The sequence below is a fragment of the Eucalyptus grandis genome, chromosome 5 (genome assembly GCF_016545825.1).
Source record: "Eucalyptus grandis isolate ANBG69807.140 chromosome 5, ASM1654582v1, whole genome shotgun sequence".
In the NCBI taxonomy this organism is placed as follows: domain Eukaryota; kingdom Viridiplantae; phylum Streptophyta; class Magnoliopsida; order Myrtales; family Myrtaceae; genus Eucalyptus; species Eucalyptus grandis.
This window is the reverse complement of record NC_052616.1, coordinates 44,206,515-44,229,780: the sequence shown is the minus strand read 5'-3', so window position 1 is coordinate 44,229,780 and position 23,266 is coordinate 44,206,515. Positions and strand designations below refer to the sequence as shown.

General features: G+C 37.2%; 1 protein-coding gene across 2 annotated transcripts; it reads left to right on the top strand.

The window, feature by feature from the left end:
* Window positions 1–570: 570 nt before the first annotated feature.
* Window positions 571–21,631, top strand: LOC104444981 (probable pre-mRNA-splicing factor ATP-dependent RNA helicase DEAH9). 2 transcript variants are annotated; one of them, XM_010058757.3, is made up of 23 exons: window positions 571–833; window positions 969–1,113; window positions 2,337–2,411; window positions 2,781–2,870; window positions 3,061–3,137; window positions 4,832–4,901; window positions 5,039–5,124; window positions 6,645–6,711; window positions 6,814–6,909; window positions 13,201–13,306; window positions 13,650–13,696; window positions 13,778–13,861; window positions 13,962–14,015; window positions 14,708–14,808; window positions 16,387–16,477; window positions 17,281–17,445; window positions 18,261–18,350; window positions 18,445–18,516; window positions 18,740–18,838; window positions 18,939–19,025; window positions 20,597–20,650; window positions 20,797–20,876; window positions 20,967–21,631. In XM_010058757.3, the coding sequence occupies exons 1-23, from the start codon at window positions 730–732 to the stop codon at window positions 21,112–21,114; spliced, it is 2,088 nt and encodes a 695-aa protein (XP_010057059.2). In that variant the 5' UTR covers window positions 571–729; the 3' UTR covers window positions 21,115–21,631. The 2 variants fall into 2 exon arrangements, with proteins under 2 accessions (XP_010057059.2, XP_039169032.1); XM_039313098.1 differs by lacking the exons at window positions 571–833; window positions 969–1,113 and having other exon boundaries at window positions 2,348–2,411; window positions 2,781–2,865.
* The last annotated feature ends 1,635 nt before the right edge of the window (window positions 21,632–23,266 follow it).

The window sequence follows — 23,266 nt, the reverse complement described above, 5'->3', positions numbered from 1 at the left end:
TCCATATAGATAAAGCCCTAAAAGCTTATTCAATTTTAAACACTATTTCCATCAAAAGATTTTCACTTTTTTTTGTGCTAAACTAATTTTAAACTAGAATTAAACTAAAATCTAGTAAAACTATTGCAACTCTAATTTCTAATTTTTTCCCTAAATTTCTGAATTTATTATTTTTATTCAAAAAAATGGGGACTTAGATTAGGTGAGGAGACTACTGGACTTTGTGTTGATTGTGTAAAGATGAGTATTAGGTTATGTTGAGCCTTTTTCTTTTTGTTTTTAAAATGACCATATTTCTCTTTTTGTTCTCGGGAATAAAGAAGTAAGTACTTTTTAGTTTTTATTTTTGTTCTCAATTTATTAACCGGCTACAAAGCTGTTCCAGAAAATAAAAAATTAGCCGATCTTACCAGACAGATTTATATCCTTTTTAGTTCTGAATAATAAAAAAAAAAATAGAAAAATAAAAACGTTGGCAGTCCTCCCCAGTGGGCAAGTCAGCCACCATCACGACACCGGATGTGTGACTCGGAGTGAAGTCGGCGACAGTACAAATGTCTCGTACGCAGGTCGAATCCACCGGGACTCCCGACATCGAAAGGGCGAGCGGGGATTTTAAACCTACGACAGTACAAATGTCTCGTCCATAAATTCAGTTCCGAGTCTTGTTTGCATGCTCGTGTCCGACCGACACCCCTCGAAGCGGGAAAACGCAATAAACCCAACTGAATGGCGCAATTCTGGAAGCCGGGGACCGAGAAGCCTCGGCTAATTGACGACGAAGAAGGCGGCGTCCTCTTCCTCTCGGCTTCTGCCTCCTCGTCCTCTTCTGGGTACGTCCCTTTTCGCAATTTTCGTTTCGAATCGCCCGCGTGTTGGGTGTTCGTTGATATGCGCAAGATGGTGGGGGAAAAAAAGGAGTGTTGACGATAATTTTTTTGTGGGTGTTGTGCTTTGCTTGTGCCAAGATATGGGTTTGCTAGTTTCGAGAAGCAGAGGCAAAGGCTTCCTGTGTACAAGTACAGAACCGCCTTTCTTTATTTGGTGGAGACCCATGCGACCACCATCGTAGTTGGGGAGACGGGTAGTGGGAAGACCACTCAGATTCCACAGGTTTGTGTTTTTCTTGAATTGGGTCGATTTGCTCGGTGTTCTTTATGCTTCTCTGGAGGTCAGAGATCCCAAATTGGAAGATGCAGAACGTGTTAAGATAAGATGGAGGTGTAGTTTTATTTGATGCAAGTCACAAGACACTCCTCGGAGATGGTACTGACCTGGTTTTATAAATGTCAGAGCCGAATTCACTCTGGGAAACACTAGGGAATGCAATTTCAATTTAGATTCTCTTCAGTCGTTTCCAAATCTTTTGTTCCTTTGTTCTTTATTTGACCCTTTTCTTTGTCTGCTCTGTCATCTTTTTGGCCTTTGTTTGCTGTCTATGAAACTGTAAGATTGGTCTTAAAAGGCAATGCAGAATGTAGCCCTATGTTCTTGATTTCGGTAGTAAGCACCCCATATAGCTGTGTAGCCTCCATATTGTTGTTTGTTGGGAGTAACATTGTTAAAATTTCTGGTCACTTTACAATTATTGTTTGGAATGCTTTCGCTTGGCATACTTGGAGAGTGAGAAATGATGTCTTATGAATACTTTTATATAAATATGTACAGATGGTGTCCTGCATGAAATCTGAATGTTGGGAAAAGAATAGAATATAGGGTGTACATATATGGAGAGGAGGGAAAACATTGAGATTGATAGCATTCTTTGCGAGAATTGAAACATTGTAAAATACAAGTTTGTTCATGGGGTTGGCAACAGGATTGACACTCCCGCTATTGGAGCAAATAAAGGATTTACTTTGCCTGTAATGTCAGGGTGGTGCTTTCGTGAAATTTTGTAGAAGAATCCTTTAATAAAAGTTGTCCGAGCTTTATGTTCTGTTGGCATCGGAGATATTTGTAGGTTGAATAGTTAAATACTTGAAGCATTGGTGATTACATTCACTGTCTATTAGAGTGAAGCTGGTTTTATGGTTTTCAGAACCAATAATTTATGGATTTTGTCTGTCATGCCTATGCTTGTAATACATATTCTCGAATGAGAACAAAACTCGAGACTTGTAGTTTGCTTTAATGTTGTTGGCCACCATGGTCCATGATGTATCATCTAACGATTAAAAGAGAATGTGTGTGGCCTCTCAACAATGATAGCCTTTATTTCATCTTTCCATTGCCTCTTGAATTTAGTTCCTAGTTATCTTATTTGGATACTTCTCATCCTTTGATTACGAAATGATTAAAATTTTGATGGTTGTGATTTACTTTGGTAAATGCAGTACCTCAAAGAAGCAGGTTGGGCTGATGGTGGCCGTGTAATAGCTTGTACACAGCCGAGACGACTGGCTGTCCAGGTCATAAATTAAGTTGCTCTATAATTACGCATCTGCTCACTATATTTCTTGTTCATTTGCCACTTCCAAGACTGCCTCTTACTGGTCTAGAAGAAAGCCTACTTTGTATTGGATTTGAGCTTTTTACTTGTCCACTTGATGTGCTAAGTTTATTATATTAAACTGTCTGCATTACGAATTCTAAATTGCAGGATCAATATTTAACCATCATGCTCTGTAGTAGATTCAGCATTTTTGGACTTGCCTGCCTACCGTATGAGATTGAATAATCCACAAGTTTAGGCTTTATTTTATGCTTGCTTGTCTATAGTCCGATCTCTATTAGCATTAGTCCTTTTATGCTGTTAAGCTTCAAATATTGGGTGACAGGCTGTTGCATCAAGAGTTGCCGAAGAAATGGGAGTCAAGCTTGGAGAGGAAGTTGGCTACACAATACGGTTTGAAGATGCTACCAGTACAGTCAGTTCTCCGCTTTCCCTGTGTCTGAGTTACCTTTTGAGTTGTTGTGCTTTGCCTGTTATAGGATCATGCAGAATTTAGAAAATTTGTTTCTTGAGCCTAAATTGACTTACCAAAGTTAATTTCTGCTTGAATACTCTTTTTTGGTGACATTATTTTTATTTTTATTTTTACTTTTCTTTTGGCACAGGGAACCCTGATCAAGTTTCTCACAGATGGGGTGCTACTCAGGGAAATGATGGGGGATCCACTTTTGACTAAGTATAGGTACTATCTTTGAATTGCCGTCTCATGTCTTCCCTTATCCTCTCTCACTTGTATTCGTGCATGCGACCACGCTCAAGAAGAAGCATCTGTCTATGCAGAAATCATAATGCACTCAGAAATCATTTTGAACTCTGTGCTTCCATCGACTGCTCCTTTTCTCTGTTCATGTGATGCCAGCTTAAGTTTTACTCTTTCCTTTACATGATTAATCACAGCATGCACAATGTCTATTGGTCTAGTTGAGATGGATGTGAGTTTCAAAGACTGAGTTTTCTACTTTGGTGGCTCAATGTGATTGTGTCAAACTATATGTTTCCAGGAGGTCAAATTTCTGGTCAAATTTTCATTGGTACTTTGCTTTATACATAGTTAAATTGTTAGGAGTTTCCTTTATTGACTGTTTTCTATCTTCCGTATTCTGCTGAAGTTTGTTGGACAAGATAAGATGAGATTGCATGCCATCCACCCAATAGTTAGAGCCTTAGCTTTAAATCTTTTACAACATCTTGGGAAAATTTTCCCCTTGCCCTTCCTCTCTAAAGCAAGTTGGCTTCTTCAGATTCCTTATAGAATTTCCTTTTCTGTTGGAGCATTGCTTGAATTAAGATTCTTACTACCAATATTGTCTGAAAGCATAATTATATAATGTGGCATTGTTGTTGTATGTGAAAAGGTGTGGGCAAATCTGCTGATCGTCTTTTTCTTCATGGAGACTTCACTTTGAAACTGTGTAATATTATCTTCAAATTTCTCTTGGGTCATGCATAGAAACGCTATACAATTTCCCTAATAAAAAGCCTTTGTGGTTGATTCAAGCTCAAAAGAAATCTTGTAGCAAGGCTCTGATGAGTGTTACATGGCACATTTGTAACAAAAGATTGTTTGAGGGATTTGAAACTTCTGGTTCTACTATTTTGTATCTTTTATTTGTCCCTTGTTCATCTTTCTCCAGTCATGTCTTATTTTGTTCAAAAGAAATCTTGTAGCAATGTCTTCTTATTTTGTTCTTCCTTTCCTCTTTATTAAGTTGTCTGTTCTGATGTACTAGGATTATATTTCTAGTATAGTCCTTTACAACCTATCAAAATAAAGGAGGATTGCTTATGGTGAGATGTGTCACCTTGAGTATCTGCAACAAACCCACGAGTCTACTTGCAGTGTAGCTTTTGGTTTTTGCATGTGCCTATGCACACACGAGCTTCCACAGAGTAGATTACTTCCTATTAAGAATGGTTGCTTAAATATTTTAAAGCAAAGTTCTGCATTGCCAAATAATTTCTGTTTTGGTAGATCTAGATTGTCTGACATCAGAAGTGAGATGGGTGCAATACTGCTATATTAGGGTGACTGTTATCATCAAAAGATGTTTACTTAGCTTAGCAGTGATTATTTTGAAAAATAGCAGCTCTTCTTGATGCAATCTTAGAGAGACCCCAATAGATGATCAATTAGGAGGGTTTCAGTGCATTGAAGGAAAAGAACATGAATACTAAACTTTTAAGAGGTGAAAAATTTAAATATATATGTCATGACTTTACTTACTCTCCGATATTTGTATATTCTGAAAAGTCGGGATTTTGAGTTTCAAAAATATTTTATATTGTCTGACCTTTTGCCTGTTTATACTTAGATTAACTTCTGTTGTTTATGAGGCAATTATAATATTATTCCATCATCATCTGTTGTGAAAACAGTGTCATAATGGTGGATGAGGCCCATGAAAGATCTATTTCAACTGATATCCTACTGGGTCTTCTGAAGAAGGTATTATTTTGTACAACCAGGACATTTTGTGTTGGTTGTAATACAGCTATCTTACAGCTGTATTTTACTTGCATTCAGTAAGCAATTTCAGAACTTTGGTTTTTCTACTATAGACTAATTTCTAGTTCTGAATTTAGATACAACGACGTCGACCTGAATTGCGGTTGATCATATCCTCGGCCACTATTGAAGCTAAATCTATGTCTGCTTTCTTCCAAACCAGGTTTTCTTCAACACATTTACCTGTCCTTGGATTAAGTTTTGTCTGATTTTGGTTGGTTGTGTTTCTGTTTTGAGGATTTTTTTTTGCCATGCAAGCTTGAATGAATATGAAAATTCATTTAATATTGCAATCAAGAAGAGATACTAATATATTTGGAAGTGCTTTTCATTTGATGTGCCCTGCATTCATAAGTCTTTTTAATGCTGCACTGATCTCGACTAATTGGCTCCTGTTTACCTCTAGTTGGACATGTTTATGAACTCTGATCATGATTAGGCCAAATCAGAGCTCTTGGATGCGTTGTCCAAACTGGGATATAGTTTGATTTTGAGTTGTGATTGAAGAATAAGCTGCAAAAGCAGACCCTTACTTATGCTTCGAGCATAAGATCTAGTCTGCAAAACCCTGCTCAAATTGAAGCTCAAAGGCTGCACATTTAGTGATATCCAGTTTTCTCATTATGTATTTGAATATTAGGGTTTTTTTTTTGGTAAGGTTGTTTCAATCCAAATAATTGTTAGTCACTTATTTTATTTTTTGCGAGTTTTGGATTTTAAGAGTAGTGTCACCCTTTAGCGGTCTGATGTTCATCTGGTGATTGGGAAGTAATTTTTGATTCTTTGTTAGTATCTATGCCAGTTCGGATAGATCATACCCACGGTCACTCATTTAATTTTAGTTTTTTTTCCAGAATATCACGCAAGGGTGTAATATTTGCAAATAAATCATGATTATCAGCATATTTTCCTTAAGAAAAAACCTCTACTTTCCAATCTCATAATTCCGCAGTATAGTGATGCTGCTTTGCAAATACGTAGATACTCTGCTTCTAAGTAAAAAATGGAGAAAAAATGTGCATCCACTACCATTCTTACGACAAAGAAGAAAACAAAAATGCAGTAATGGTCATAGAGATAAGGACAAGTTAACACCTTAAGAGGTGGTCCGTAACCTCCATAGCAAGTAGGTGGGGTTATGCATGCAAAAGGCTGTAGCTTAAAGCACGTTGTGCTGCTTAGTTAAGAGGAAAAGACAATATAACATGTGTTTGGTGAGATCAAATCAATCAGGTGTCACATACATCAAAGCATTCTGGTTGGTGAACTCGCGATAAAAAGTTATCTCAACTGTGTCTGGGCTGAGCTTAATGAGATTATGCTGAACATCATTATAAATTACAAATGAGATGCATATAAAAGCAATTTTAAAATAAGATGATATAAAACCAGAGTCAAAAGCAATTTTGATTATTTTGAATGCAATTAAAACTGATTCTTGGTCGTGACCGTGACTGAAAATTGGTTTTGTTCACAGTTGTATTTGCTTGGTCAGGACATCGCACTCTAATAATTTTACATGTGCATTCTGATCTTAACCAAATACTGTCTTGTAAATTCTACATGATGCAGAGGAAATGAGAGGGTCCATGTTAAGTCGAGTATTCTCTTAAACTTAGTTTTTTTATTGAAGTTTTTAATGTTGAATATGGCTATTGTCTTCTGTATGTTGTAATCTGGCAGAAGGCGTCGAGGACTACAAGGTGAGGAACCCGCATTGACTATGGAACCTGCAATCCTCTCGGTTGAGGTGCCTCTCTCTCTCTCTCTCCCTCTCCGCTGAAAGAGATGGTGTGCAAGTGGGCACACATCTACTATGCATGAACAACTTACAAATTGATCTGATCTTCAGGGTAGAGGTTTTAATGTGCAAATTCATTATGTTGAGGATCCGGTGTCAGACTATATACAGGCTGCTGTTTCAACAGTATTGTTGATTCATGACAAGGTAAATGCTTTCGCATATTTCTGCTTTATGATAACCTTGTGATCAAATCTTTACTTCTAGTCGTACTTGTTAATTTTCTATGTTCCCCTATGATATTAACAGTGAAATGCCACAGAAAAGGCACGAGACTTATACCCTTAGGACATAAATAACCCACTTTTTGAATGATCTGAAAAAAGCACAAACTTTTGCTTGAGGGAGAGGGAGAAAAATGTCCATGAGTTTATACTCTTGAGACAAAAATAACCTTACATTTCAAATGACTCAAATATTAACATGAACTTTTACTCCAAGACAAAAATATCCACCATAGACTTTTCTGTCTAGAAAAGTTTGTTCTTTTTTTTTTTTTTTTTTTTGGTGCATCTGATGTGGCTAATGGTTGTCACATGACATGTTAGTTGAGCCCAAACAATGATGTTTCACTTTGATTATAATGGATTATTTGCTTGATTCAACATTGAAGAAATTGATATAGAACAAAATAGGAGAGCGTATAAATTGATTAGGGTTTGCCACTCCTTGTACTTTTATTATTAATTTAATAACATTTAATGGTCATGGGAACCCTCTCACATTTTAATACTCCCATCTGGGACCGTAATAACCCTCTCACACTTTAATACTCCTCCTCAAGCTAAAGCATAGATATCAAGTATGCTCAGCTTGTTACAAATATACTCAACCCTACTAGTCCCTAAAGACTTGGTGAAAATATCAGCTAGCTGTTCACCGCTCCCAACATGACTAATAGAAATAACTCCATCGTGAAACTTCTCATAGACAAAGCGACAACCAACTTCATAATGCTTGGTATGCTCGTGGAATATTGGATTTGAAGCAATATGGATAATTGCTTGATTATCACACAACTCCATTGTCGCAAGATCTTTGAATCAACTAATAGCTGATGCATCCAGACAAACTCACAAGTAGCTTGAGCCATAGCTTTGTATTTCAATTCTGCATTGGATCGAGCTACAACACTTTGCTTCTTACTCATCCAAGATATTAGGTTTCCTCCCACAAAGGTGCAGTAACCCGATATAGACCTCCATTTTGTAGGAGACCTGGACCAATTGGCATCTGAAAATGCTTCCATCCTTATGTGACCATGATCACTATAGGAGAGACCACAACCTAGAGCTTTTTTCAAGTATCTCAAAACTTTGACTACAACATCCTAATGAGAGGTACGGGGGAAGACATAAACTGACTCAACACTCGAAAGGAATTCAGGTAAGTGGCCGTAAGAAAATTTAGTTTTCCAACAAGTCTTTGATACCTTCTGAATCATCTAATAGCTCACCATCCTCTACCATCAATTTTGAGCCAACATTCCAATGGCAAATCTAGTGGTTTAGCTCTTGGCATATTTGTCTCTATAAGCAATTCCAAAACATACGACATATTTGTGAGATGAATACCTTTCTTTGCCTATGCCATTTTGATACCTAAAAATATTTAAGCCATCCTAAATCCTCTGTTAGAAACTGCTGTTACAAATATAGTTTCAACTCATCAATGCTCTTAGAATCATCTTCAGTTATGACAATCTCATTCACACAAACTACAAGAAATATCCGATTAGCTCTAGAAACATAGGAAAACATAGAACAATCTCCACTTCATTTGAGCAGTCCTTATTGGAGCACCTCCTTAGTAAACCTCCCAAACCAAGTTTTGGGAGATTGCTTCAACCACATAAAGATTTCTTCAAACGGCGGACATGACCGGACTCCCCTTGATTAATGAACTTGGGTGATTGCTCCATATACCTCTTTAGTTAAATCACCATGGAGGAAGGCATACATCAAGCAAAAAAGGAGGCCAACAAGCAGAAGCAGCCAAAGAAACGAAAAGGTAAATGGAGGTTAATCTTAGCCACTAGAGAGGAAGTATCATCATAATTGACCCCATAAATCTATGCATAACCTTTAGCAACCAATTTTCCTTGCGGTGAATAAGAGAACCATTAGGATTAAACTTGACAGTGAACATCCATTTACATCCAATGGTAGTCTTCCCTGCATGTAGTTGAACAAGATCCCAAGTCTAGTTTTGATCCAATGCTAATGGTTCCTCTTCCATAGCTATCCTCTAGCTTGGACTAGATAATGCTTTAGCAATAGTTTTAGGAATATGATGTGTATTAATGGTGACCAAACTAGCTCAAAAAGAGGTAGACAAATCAAAATTACGGACAAATTGCGCAATAAGGTGCTGGGTACAACTATGAATTCCTTTGCAATGTGCAATAAGGATATCAAGGTTAGTGTGTGATAGGCTTACCTTAAACTCAGAGGATGAAGAAGATGAAATAGGCGAAGGTACATCTACAGGGGGCTCCACATACTAACGACGACATCTACTGTATGTGTGTTGGGTAGGTAGAGGAATTGGTGGAGAATCCGAAGTGGATTTCACAATAACATATGTAAATGTAAAGGAATCATCATCCACTGTAAGAGGCTCCATTGGTTCATCAGAATAAACAGTAGACACAAAGAAGGAACTGCAGTGGTAAAATACTTATGCAAAAGACAGTAACAACGGTAACCCTTTTGTGTATGAGAATACCCCACAAAAAAGCATTTAAGAGACTGCGGGTCTAGTTTGGAAAGCTCTGGACAATGGTCACGAATATAGCAGACAACTAGTATACAAGGTGGTAAATGAAACAAGGATGTAGAATGAAAAAGAAGAGGGTATGGAGTTGCACCCTTAAGAATAGAGGATGGCATGCAGTTGATAAGATAACCTACAATCATAAGAGCGTCAACCCAAAAGGGGTTGTTTTCCTTTATTTCACACATTAATAATCGAGCAACTTCTAGCAAGTGATTGTTCTTCATTTCAGCGACACCATTTTGTTGTGGTGTATTGAATAGAAAGATTGATGAAGAATGCCTTGTTGGGTCACGAATTCAGAAAGAGGATTAGAAAATATTTTTTTTGCATTATCACTTCGAAGAATACACACAGGAATTGAAAATTAAGTACGTACTTTGTGCATTGGACAAAACATGGAAAATAACTCAAAACAACTTTTCATTAGATATAACCAAGAGGCTCTTGAGTAATCATCTATAAAAGTAACGAAGTACTTGAGATCCAACTTAGTAAAAGTGGGACGCGGACCCTATACATCACAATGAACTAACACAAATGGCTGGGAACCCAATTTATTGATTCTTGGATGATAATTTATATGGTGCAATTTCTCAAATTGACATGATTCACACTCAAGACTAGATAAAGAATGAAACTGGGGATCTAACTTCTTTAAACTTTCCAAGGAGGGGTGGCTCTAACGACAATGGATCTAATGTGGGGAAGCCACAGAATGAGCAACATTGGTAGTATCAGCAAACGAGTATAGCCCCCCTGACACATGTCCTTTATCAATCATCTTCCTGGTCTTCAAAACCTTAAAAACATAGGAATCGGGATGGAAAGTTATAGAACTATTATATCTTTTGTAAGATGACTTACAGACATAAGGTTAAAATAGACAACTTGGGAGATATATGGCTGAAGATAAAGATATGGAGAATGTCAGAAGAACCATGCCTATCCCCTTTGCTATGGATAGAGAATCATTAGCTAATGTAACATTGGATAGAGACTCGTGAATGTTAGAAAAGATACTTGAAACTCCATTCATATGATCAATAGCACTTGAATCAATGACCTAGGGGCGAGAGGCAAAAGAAAGACACGTTGTTGCATTACTTGTCTAGACGAAAGTAGTTGTGGATGAGGACTGTGAAATTGACTGAGAAATCTAGAACTAATTGTACCTGGCCAATCCCTTCTCCGCCATTCTGATTACCTTTCCTCCTTTAGAGAATTGCGAAGAGGTAGCAGACTTTAATGCAATGGCTACATTAGCTACAGTTTGCTGAGGGGGCTTTTCATGAAGCTTATAACAGAATCTTTGAATGTGTCCAGGTAAATCATTGAATGACAAGTCCGGTATTAACCCTTGTGTCACTAGAAGTGTTACTAGATGAGGGTGGTTGGCCTCTACCAAAACCACAGCCACCACCACCACTTTGGCCACCACTACGACCTCAACCATCATTGTGATTACCAAGGCTGAGAGGTGGTTCACATCAGACCCTCAAGACTCAGCAAACGTCTCAATAAGTGAAGTTATCTTATCTTCTCCTAGTATTTGGGGACAGACTGCATCATACATTGATCCTAGTTGTCCTAAAGAATCCCTTAACAGCCAATTGCTCTCGTTGCTCCTGCGTTTTCTTAACATGAGGTAATGGATAGTAGAGAATTAAACTCCTTATACATCCATTTAAAATCAGCAAAATACTGGGTAAGTGGCCAACCCTTTCTACTAGCCTTAGAAAATTCGTGGGATACTTCATAAATCCTTGAAAGATTATTTTGTCCAGAATAAAGGATATTCAAGTAGTCCCACAACTCTTTCATTGTATCTATATGTGTAACCAAATTCACACCTTGGGATTCCATGGAGGTCAACATTTGACCAAGAATTCTGGCATCCACAGTTTCTCAATTTATATTAGAGGTAGATCTGTTACCTTTTAGATGATTTAGTTGCTCTCTCCCAGTCAATACTAACAACACGATTTTCCTCCATTGCTATAAATTGGTGATACCTTCTAACTTCTTCTCTGTCAAATGACTAGAGGATGTAAACACAACCTCGGCCACTAAACCTTTATTCTCTGCCATAACTCAATGTGTACCAATATAACACAAGAATTTTCAGCCAATAATCAGAATCAAGTCCCACAAACTAGAATTCAATTAAAAAAACTGCCTCGATTGCTTCAAACAGTCCATATCTCCGTGACACTTCAATCAAATTCATCTCATCAAAACATACACCAAAACTGTAGATTATGCCCAAATAGAAACCACCTTATCCAATATCAATTTCGAGGTGAATGAGTCAGCAGCTTTATCAAGCAAGCTATTGCAATTTTTATATTTTATTTAGAACATAGAGAATAGCAAACACATGAACCAACTCTAGAGGACCAAGTAGCTCAGATCAGTTCGCAGGGAGGGATGCGAGCTCTACCGGCGTCGGATCTTGGCTGGTCGACGTTGGGTCTGGGATGAATGAGACCACGCGACGCCGCATGACACTAGATTTGAGCGAGATGGGACTAGATGATGCTGGACGATGCCTGATCTGAGCTGACTATGCTTGCGGGTGTCAGATCTGGACTTAAGAGGACTGGGTGACGCCAAATTGGGCTGAATGACTCTTGCCAATGTCAAATCTGAGCTCACAATGACTAGATTTATTTTTATTGCTTTGATATCATGTAGAACTTGATATAGAACAAAAGAGGAGAGCATACAAACTGATTAGGGTTGGCCACTCCTCCCACTTTTATTATTAATTTAATAACATTTAATTACCATAATAACCATCTTAGTATTGATGACCATAATAACCCTCTCACAATTTAACAAATATCAATTATTTGAAACCCTGATTTGCAAATTTGAAATGCTAATTAAAGCTAATTAAACATCAGGATTTGAATTTCAGGATTTGCTTATTCTCCACAAATTAGCTTAAAATCAATGATCTATGGTCCTACATGCATACTCAGTTTGAGGCACAATCCTACCCATCCAATTTGCAAACTTGATTTGGGGCTAAACTCTCTCTCTTCTTTGGAAGAAAGAAGCCAAAATCCTGTTCAATTGATATTGTTTTTGTTAGAACTACATGGCATTGGTTAGGTTCAGCTGATGTGTTCATTGTAAATGTCGCTGGCATTAGTTGTGCCTAATTCTGCATAATCATTTTTACTGGAAAAGGTAATGGTGGAAATTTTTGTCCCTTTAGTAAAAGTTTGTGTATATTTTTCTTATTGCTTGAAAAGTGAGGTTATTACAAGTTTGTGCATGCATTATTCTCTCAATCAAAAGTTAGTGATTTTTTGGGTCATTTGATAAGTGAGGTTATTTTCGTCCTTTGGGTATGAGTTCGTGGATAATTTTTGGGCATTTGGCCACTTATTAACTGCCTTTGAATGGAAGCTATTGGTAGTACTAGACATTTATAGCTCAGAGCCCTGCAAGGATACTGAGAAAAGTAGACCTAGCATGCATGTTCTTAATGAAAAAAAAAAAGTTGATATCTTAAATGACCAGAAAAAGAAGCAAACTAGTCACGGGGATACCTTTTCTTTTTGGGGTTTATTTGAGTCATCCTTTTGACAACCTTGCATGGTGGTACTTCATTGGCAAATAAATCCTAATAACCACTTTAATTGTTTTTAGGAGCCATTTGGTGACATTTTGGTGTTTCTCACTGGTCAAGATGATATTGAAACTGCTGTTAAGTTGCTGACAGAAGAAGCTCGAGACAACAGAAAAAGTTCTTCAGGTATGCTCATCTGATCTTAGCATGTAGCTAGGGTTCTCTTTTCATCCAGATAATATGGATACATAAAATTATAAGAATATTGCATCTCTTTCAGTACTTAACGGGAGGTGCATATAGGGTAATGATTTCAACTTTTGTGGTTTGTCTTTGACACTGGGACAATATAGCATCACTCTGTCATGGGGGCCATATGTTGATCACTGCCTGAATTTGCATGACCATTGCATAAATGACCATTTATTGATGCTCTTCTTGTGACATGCAGCATTTGGCATATATCCTCACTTGTAGACCTAATTCAGATATCTATTTCTAACTGATCTGTTCCTTTTGCTTCTTTTAGGATTAATTGTTTTGCCTTTGTACTCGGGACTTTCACGTGCAGAACAGGTGTAGTAATAGGGTGCTGGGAATCATTATTCTTTTTGTGATGCATGGAGAGATTTTAATTGCTCTTGTATTTATTTCCAGGAGTTGATATTTTCTCCCACTCCTCGGGGGAAGAGAAAAGTGGTGATATCAACAAATATAGCGGAGACATCATTGACTTTGGAGGTTATACTCCCTAATTTTGAAGCAGGAACTGTACCTAAGCCTTAATCTCAATATTCTTGGCATTCATTTATAACATGCTTTGTATTTCTGACTGGTGCAGGGTATTGTTTATGTCATTGACAGTGGGTTCTCTAAACAAAAGTTTTATAATCCGGTACTTCACTCATATTCCCTAAGGGCCTGTTTGTTTATGTTTTTTTAAAAGCAAAGAGCCACTTTTTTGCTTTCCAGGCAAAATATTCAATTTTAAAAAACTAAAATGTGGTATTTGAATTTTATGCCAACATTTGGGTATTGTAAAAGTTTCTGGTGTTTCAAGTTAATAAAAAGTCAAAGTGGGCTGGCCACAAGATTTAGATGAAGGAAAAGCAAAAGTCTATCGAGACAAGCTTTTAGATCTTATAAACAGATTAGGTCAATTAGGTCTCATCTTCTTTAGAATTTTGACATGTTAGTGTTGCTGCATAGCAGTCTTGGACAACCATTTTGTTTCTGTCATATCTTACGAATCTTTCAGGAATGCTCCTAGTTTTGTTTTGAGAGCCCAGAAAGTTTTACTGTGTTTGAGTACCTAGAATAGTGCGGACTGGTAGAAGCTCTTGAGCACCCCTATGAGTTAAAATAAGTCAGATTATCAAAACATCTATAATGTTATGCACCTGTTGAAGATGATTATTTGGTTTCTTTCTCATTTAAACAATGTCCTCATACAGTTATTTGTCAATTCGTTTTGTTTTTCCAGTGTTGTGTGTCATTTGCCTGGATGTAATAAGGAATTATCATTCTAGGATATGCATACATGTTAGTACCAAATAATGTTGACTTAGTTTGTCGGGCATGATGCAGATCTCAGACATTGAAAACCTTGTAGTGGCGCCAATATCTAAGGCATCTGCCAGACAAAGGGCTGGCAGGGCTGGAAGAGTTAGACCTGGGAAGTGTTACAGGTGAGTATTAATGACATATGTATAAAGTACCCATCTTTTTTCTGGAGGTTATGCCCCTAGTTATTATATTTATTTCCAAGTCATGACTGCAACTATTAGCTATTTGATAATTCATTGCTTCAGTTATGATAGGATGTTGTGTAATCATACAGTCAAATTCTCCATGAATTGCTTCTCAGCTAAAACTCTCAGTTAGCTGATGATGTTCAAATTTGCCTCTTCTTTTCTAGTTGATAAGTTAAACACACAAGGAGTATTGAACCACAGAGTACTGGAGAATGTCCTAGGAAGTGATCACTTGGTGCTTCTATGTGCTGTAGCCTGTTCTTCTGACAGCCTCATTAACCTCTGGAAGTCCCCCCTTTCGAGAAAAGTTGATTCACTTGACACGTATTGTGTGAGAGTTATGACAACCACTTATTGGTTACTACGTTGTCTATTGGTTCTTTGTCCACTTTATGCACTCCAAAGAGTTACTTGGAAGCTGACTTAACTTTCAATATATGAATTACCTGAGACAAAGTCCCTGTGCATTTTGTTGAGGAGATGATGAAAGAAGCATGTTTAAACTGGTTTGAGCACATGACACAAATCACAACAACCTCAAGATGCTTGAATAAGAATGGAGACAAAACCTTCAAATTTGGGAGATTTCCCTTTTTGAGTGTTGTGGTGTTCCTGTTAGACTAGAACATTTGAGGAGTTGATGCTTGTGTTTTCAATCACTCAAGGACATGTTTTTAGATCAATAAGTTTATTTTAACAGACAGAAATAATCATACAATCTGAAATTTCATTGTATCTAAATATAAAAATCATGTCTTTATTCAAGAGCTTAAGTTTTAAATTATTTGCTAGTTGTCTTACATAATTTTCAATTGAATTAGACTAGGAGTCCAGATGTTCAATTTTATTTTGGCCACACATAGCCTACGTGTGAGGTTAAAAATTTGCAGCATTTAGATATGGAACTGCACATTTATCTAATAACGTAATTTTTTAGATGATTTGGCACTGGTTGCATAAATTTTGCACTAACATTAGGAAAGCACTAAATATGACTTCTGCAATTCATGATGGAAATAGCAACAAAAGCCTAATGATATGGAAAACCACCCCTCCACCCTTTTCTCCTGGTTCCCCTCCTCAAAGAAGAAAAGAAAAGTAGAATTCCGTTACCTCTATTACTAGCGTCGGATGGTAACTTCACAGGGGTTGACTTTCCAATCATAATCAGTAGATGAGGTCACCTGGTGAACAAGCTTAAACTTGTTTGGACAAATATCATTCAAAGAGTTGGAAACACATTGCTTGATTTGCAGCTTTGCAGAATAAATCTGTAGTCTCTTTCTAGAGCAATGTATAAATTTTGTGTACTTAATCATTTGAAGTCTGCTCAGACAAGTGTTTGAAGACTCTTTGGCCAAACCTAAGAGAAGAGTGATGTATGAAGACACCTTCTGTCTTTCTTGAGCCCCATGATCCATTGTATTCCTTTTTGCATGTTGCCATGCCTTATCATCTAGCTATGCTCAGGCTAATGAACTTGCCTTTTTGGCTTTCCACATGTGCAACCAGGCTATATACAGAAGAGTATTTTGTCAATGAAATGGCTGCTGAGGGGATCCCAGAGATACAGAGATCAAATCTTGTTTCTTGTGTTATTCAGGTGTGTGGTTTCTTGCCCTGATTTTGTCACACAAAGTTTCCTTGAATACATGCATAACTCATGATATTATTACATTTATAACAAACTACCTCTGAACTTGGGAGGATTGGTACAGGAGTGACAGGAGTGACAATGTAGTTTTAATATGAGTTTCAAAAATTTAGTATGAAGTTGTGTCTATTTGTCAATGGCAATGTAGTTTTAATTACCACGCTTATGCAGTAGTTGAAAATTCCTTTTTTTTTGTTGAGGAATCTGGGAAGAAAGAAGAGTTTTCTTCTGGCATAATTGTAGCTGAATCAAAAATTTAATATGAAGTTGTGTCTATTTGTCAATGGCATAATTGTAGCTAAATAAAAAATGCCTTACACTTTTCTCTCCTGTGTGAGCCTTACCACGCTTATGCAGTAGTTGAAAATTCTTTGTCCAATTTTTGTTGAGGAATCTGGGAAGAAAGAAGAGTTTTCTTCTGTTGTACTTCATTTGAATTTTACTTGCTTAAGCAACTTCTCTTGTTCCTCTGTTTTACTTTACTGTTCCATTGAAGGACAAGCATGTTATCTTTCATTTGTAAGTTTTAGTGGCCAAAAGAAAGGTAGGGACCTTTCAGCAACATGCTGAAAGGAGAGTCCACTCTGCTTGACAAATAACTTAATGTTGGTGTCGCATGAAAAATAGTGTCCTCGGTGCAATTAACAGTTCTTGGACTTATTTTCACTGACTATAAGCATTTTATGTTTTTATAATGAATGTTTACTCTTCTTCAAATTTCTCAAGCTAATCATATTTTACCGATTTTTCAGTTGAAAGCCCTGGGGATAGATAATATCTTGGGTTTTGATTGGCCGGCATCTCCATCCCCTGAGTCAATGATTCGTGCTCTTGAAGTGCTATATTCTCTTGGAGTACTTGATGATGATGCCAAACTTACAGCACCTCTTGGTTTTCAAGTAGCTGAGATTCCACTTGTATGTAGCACTGGTCTCTTTCATCACCGCTATTATTTTTTTAAGCAAATTTTGCTTTGGATGCCTGAATTTTATTAGATACTTTTATGTATACTGCCATGCTTTTATTTAGCTACTATTCCTTCCACCAGTCCCAATCCTATATTCCAATTCTTTGGCATCTCTGTCTCTGGTAAATATGTTGTTAATCTGGTGTTATTTGAACACACTTATTCTAGATAGAATGAGAGGCAAAATTGGAGAGAAGAAATCAGCGATTTCTTCACTTATTTTTTATCATATTGGGACACATCTGTCCTCTACTACTCTCCACCCCACTTTGATTTTCCACTTGGGTTGTAGATGTCTATTTCTGGGAGCAAACTTTTTCCCTCTTGGTAGTGCTGATTATTCATTCCGTGTTGAAGTTGCTTATGCACCAGCATTTTCTACCCTTCTCTGAAAGCTCCGTGGGACCACCTATTGCTGGGCTTTCCTTTTCCTCAACCAATTCGGTTATCCATGCTCAAGAAAGTTCTCAAACAAGCTGGGATTGGCAAGAGCCCACGGCTGCGGCCTGTTTTCCCTTGAATTGGTTTTTGTTCGTTCTTCTATATTTGTAAAATGATGAAAATGCTTTTCAGCTATGATTTCCAACTGGTTAAGCACCTGAGGTTTTTTGTTTATTTTTTAGTTCTCCTAGCCCTCATGATATATATACTTTTTGAAAAATTTTGTGTAAAGTTTTCATGATTAACTTAACTTAGTTCATGAAGATCTCTGCACTTTGTTATCTCAATTGAGCCTCTTTGTTAGATCAGTTGAGCTTTGTGTAGGACCCAATGATCTCAAAGATGATCTTGTCTTCAGACCAGCTGGGTTGTTCTGAGGAGGTCCTCACTATTGCTGCTGTTCTTTCTATCCAGGTAATAGTTTCTGCCTGTGCCATCGTTAGCTAATCTTATTTGATGGTAATGGAAGTTCTTGAGTTTAAATTACCTTTGGAAATTGCTTTTTCAGTCTATTTGGGTTTCCAGTAGGGGAATACAAAAGGAACTGGATGAAGCAAAGTTGAGATTTGCTGCTGCTGAGGTTAGCATCTTGGTTTTTGATCTACTAGTCAGCTATATATGCTTGGGAGACTTCTTTATTAGTATTTTGCTAGGACATTCTCCAAAAAATTGTTCATTTTGTTGAAGCATCTCATTTGTATTATGGGTTTAGCCTTAAGATATTTAGGATTTTTTGAAGCTGTTGATGCAAACATTTCCACCATCAATTATTTTATTGGGTTTACCTTCTTAATTTGATGCAGGGTGATCATGTAACATTCTTAAATGTGTACAAAGGATTTCTTCAGTCTGGCAAATCATCACAATGGTGTCATAGGAACTACATTAATTATCATGCAATGGTATGCACCTTTGCAGTATGGAAGACTGGTGTTACTTGTTTTTGTATGCCCGTCTGCTTTACATTTGATCCATTTTACCGAGATGTTCTTTTTCCCACAGAAAAAGGTGGTTGATATCAGAGAACAATTAAGGAGAATTGCTCAGAGATTGGGAGTAACTCTAAAATCTTGCGACAATGATATTCTGGTAATGCTTTTACTCACACTCTGGTTTCTTATTTTCTCATCTTTGTTATCAGTCTGAAACTTCACTTGCTGCCTACTGAGAGAGCTTTTCATAACTGCTGAGTGATTCTGGACCCACAAGCTCTTCTTCCAAAATTTTTGGGCCATAAAATCAATAACTTGCACTTAACATCAACACTTTATTCAGGTCTAAATTTGTTGGCTGTTGAGGTAGAGCTCCACTGACATAAGTGCTCAAGTGAATCTTGATCATCTTCTTAAGAAAGCTTTTCTCAAGGAGAAAGCAATTTTCTTGGGAATGTCTCCAAAAGCAACAGCATGATAGGTGAACTGAGTTTTAAGAACATTAATGGCGTCGAAAGCTTTGTCTTTACTGACAAAGTGGCATCTATAACTTGGATCTTCTTATGCCATCTTACCCTAGCCTGTAATTTTCTCCATAGCATACAACTACACAGGATTTCTTCAAAGTGTCTGTTCGTGTCATTCAGCCTTTCCTTTCCTCTTTTAGCTTCCATCTCCGTCATAACTTCGCATCTCACTGTTGGAGCCTCTGGATTTCGTTTTCATCTCATGTATAAACTATTTTAAATGAGTACCTCTCATCTTATCCTCAGCCGACACCAACCTTTCCTCTGATGCACTTGTTTCTAGCAATCTCTTCTTAAGTGTCTGCACATCCAATGGCACATCTCCTATCCATAAACTCATTATAATACCATGCTAAAGTTGACCACCTAACATCCTAGAAGCCATGAAGCATTGCTGGTCTAATTGCTCTCACTGAAATTTGCGCTTAAGCTTTAAGTAATATTTTGTCAAAGCAATGATATCATAGAAAAATAAATGTTGGTGACATCAAAATGCTGTTTTTGTTATTATGTTTCAAGAGAATTATAATTGGACCAAAATATATCTGGGGAAAATTTAGTCAACCAATGCTCTGCTTTCGCTCTTAAAACCAAGCAAAATTTCCTCATGTTTTATGAGAAGTTTTAGGTAACACTTCCTAACTTTGACCTATTGTCGAGATTTACTGTATTTGGCTCTTCCTGTCATGCCATTGGTTTATTGTGCAATTAGCTTTTAAACATTAATCTGCTGCTGTTGCATTTTAGTTCAGTGCCAAGATGAGACTTCTATGCTCCCCTTAGTAATTCTCTTGTTTTATTGTATTTTTCATTGGTATGAAAACCAAAGAGAATCAGTGATGTAAGCAATTGGGATTGTTTCCCTTTCCCCCCTTCTTTTGGGATCAATCACTTTCATGGTTCAAATTTTATGGGTAAATATTGATTATTTCATCAGGCGGTTTGGTTAAAATATAGAATCACAGGAGTATGGCCCGATCATAAGGGCATACATGGCATGGTGAATCATCAGAGATTGGATGATTGAGTCATGCACGGCCATCTCAAATGACATGCTCATGAAAACTGCACATCAGAATAAAAAATAACAGAGAGCCTCCTCAATTTGCCACAATTTTCTTGTTTGCTCCTTTGACAAGATACCATTATTTTCACGGCGAAAGTTCTTGAGGAAAGCTCTTATTCTCACAACCTCTCGCAGGTTGTTAGAAAGGCAGTCGCTATGGGGTTCTTCGCAAATGCTTGTCGTCTTGAGGTGAGTTTTTCTCCTTCCCCTACTGGGCTAGTTGCTGCTCTTTACGTTTGCAATCTTAATTGTCTTTGGTGTCTAGTTACACTAAAGTAATTTGTCAAAGTCAGGTCAGCTGATCTTTGATTTTTCTTGTGGCCTTTAATAAAAAGCCATTTAGTCATGAGGGGATGTACAAGACTGTGAGAACGTCCCAGGAAGTTTACATTCATCCGTCCTCAGTTTTATTTCGGTGAGTAAGCAATGCTATATATTTTGATTTTGTGTGCGCTGAGAGTTGATCTTCCTTATTGATTCTTTCTCAAACTACATCACTTTGCAGAGTAAATCCGAAGTGGGTTGTCTACCACTCGATTGTCTCGACCGACCGACAATACATGCGCAATGTTGCGACCATCGAACCGTCGTGGTTGAGAGAAATCGCGCCACATTTCTACAGGCAGGATGGACCTGATGCTATGTTGCATTGATTCTTTTGACTAGGTTAGAAGTGTTCAGGGCAATCTTTGGTCTTCTATGAACTCACAAGGCATCCTTATCGGATGCGTGTGGAGATTGGAATTAAGCAGATCGTCTCATCCTGAGGACCAATTCAATATCCTGCAATTTCTCCATAGCTGCAATTCTAGGCAATTGTACTTCCAAGGCCACTTTTTAGCTGCTCGTCCACACCAAAGCGAAAAAACCAAAAAGTTCTGGAATATTGTGATGTGATTATAAATTTATAAGCATAGTGGGCTTTTTAAAACTTATCCACTAGCGAGAAAAATTGCTGGCCTAGCGCAAAGCTCAATGGGATTCATACATTTTTTTTTTTTTTTTTAACTTCTTATTGCCAACAAGTGGCTCAATTTCGGAATTCTCGTCACGTACTGAATTCCAACCGTTGACTTTTTGGTTCTGACAAGAACTTGGATCTCATACGATCAATTGAGATGCACTTGATTTATTGGATTTGTATAAGGACAAGTATTTTTTTTTCCGCCATTTGATGTGAGGATTTTCTTTACATTATGCTAACCAGCCGTTTGGCCCGCAGATTTGACGATTAGGGTTTTAGGGACCTGCTGGTTTAAGTGCCAGTAAATGCCAGCCAACGGAAGAAAATGTAAAAAAATAAAAATTAAAAAATTAAAAAAAAAAGGAAAGAAAAAAGAACAGAAAAAGGAAAAGGAAAGTGCATTTTGAAAAGTTATTTTTACTCTATTGTATCTCCTTGATTTCTAGAAGAAAAGTCGAAGGTAACCTTATTATGGCTATATCGTCTTTCCACCTGTTGGGTTTTGCAATTTGGGTACCAATCATTTGGCATAAGCTCGGCATTAGATCAACAAAATTACACCAGGGAGGCATACCAAAAATTGCGAGATTGATGGTCAAAATGACTTTATTATGGAGATAATAAAAGTTATAAATCTATTATATTTACATCAATTCAATCATAAGCCTCAAGTCAAATGCATTATGAATTGCTGTCATTCTTTTTTAAGCTGCGAAGTGAGTGAAATGCATCTTGAATTACAGTTAGTTTTCTCTTTGGCTAATAATATAACTTGAACAAAATAATAACCATAGTAGTCCTAAACTTATTATACCAATGTTAACTCGATCCTTAATTTTTCAGGCTTGCCAAGGTGGTCCTCAAATTCTCAATTAGCTGCAATTCTAAGCAACTGTACTTCAAGGCCACGTTTTAACTGCCATAGTAGTGGGCTTTTTTTAAATTTATCCACTAGCGAGAAAAATTGATGCCCTGGTGCAAAGCTCAATGGGATGCGTACACTTTTTTTTTTTTTCAACTTCTTAATGCTAACAAGTGGCTCCATTTTAGAATTTTTGTCCAGTACTGAATTACAACCATTAATTTTTCGGTTCTCACATGCACATTACTTGAGGATCTCACAAGCTCAATGGTTGTAATGCACTCCGTTCACTAAATTCGGATTCTGGCAAGTGTTTTTCCGCCATTTGGTGTGAGGATTTTCTTAACATTATGCAAACGAGGCATTTGGCCTGGTGATTTGACGATTGGGATTTTAGGGACATGCTGGTTTAAATACCAACTAACGGGATAAAAAGTACAAAAAAATGGGGGAAAAAAAGAAAGAAGAAGAAGAAGAAAAGGAAAGTGCATTTTTTGGAAAATTATTTTCACTCCACTTAATTTCGAGTAGGAAAGTCTTTGTAACCTTATTCTGGCTATATCCTTGTTTTCCTACAGCTGGGTTTGACACAGTTTTGCAACTTGGAGAACAATTATTTGGAAGAAACTCGGCACTAATCGGCCAAGTTACCCTAAAAAACACAAACCTTTTACAAAATTTCAAATAAGTTTTACGCACGACAAAAATCGTGAAATCAACTGTCAAAAGAACTACATTATGATACCACCATAGATTTGGAACCACATTATATTCATAACCTAAATTTGAATCACCAATGGAGTTCGAACTCTATTGTCATCCTTACAATCATGTGGAAGAAAGATTGTGATTTGAAGAACAACAATTAGTGGGGAGATAGTGTTTCTCTTCACCAATTCGAAATCCCTCTGTTCATTTCTGATGTCAAAATGGAAATCTTCCTTGACCAACTCAATATTGGTATTTTAATTTGTTCAAT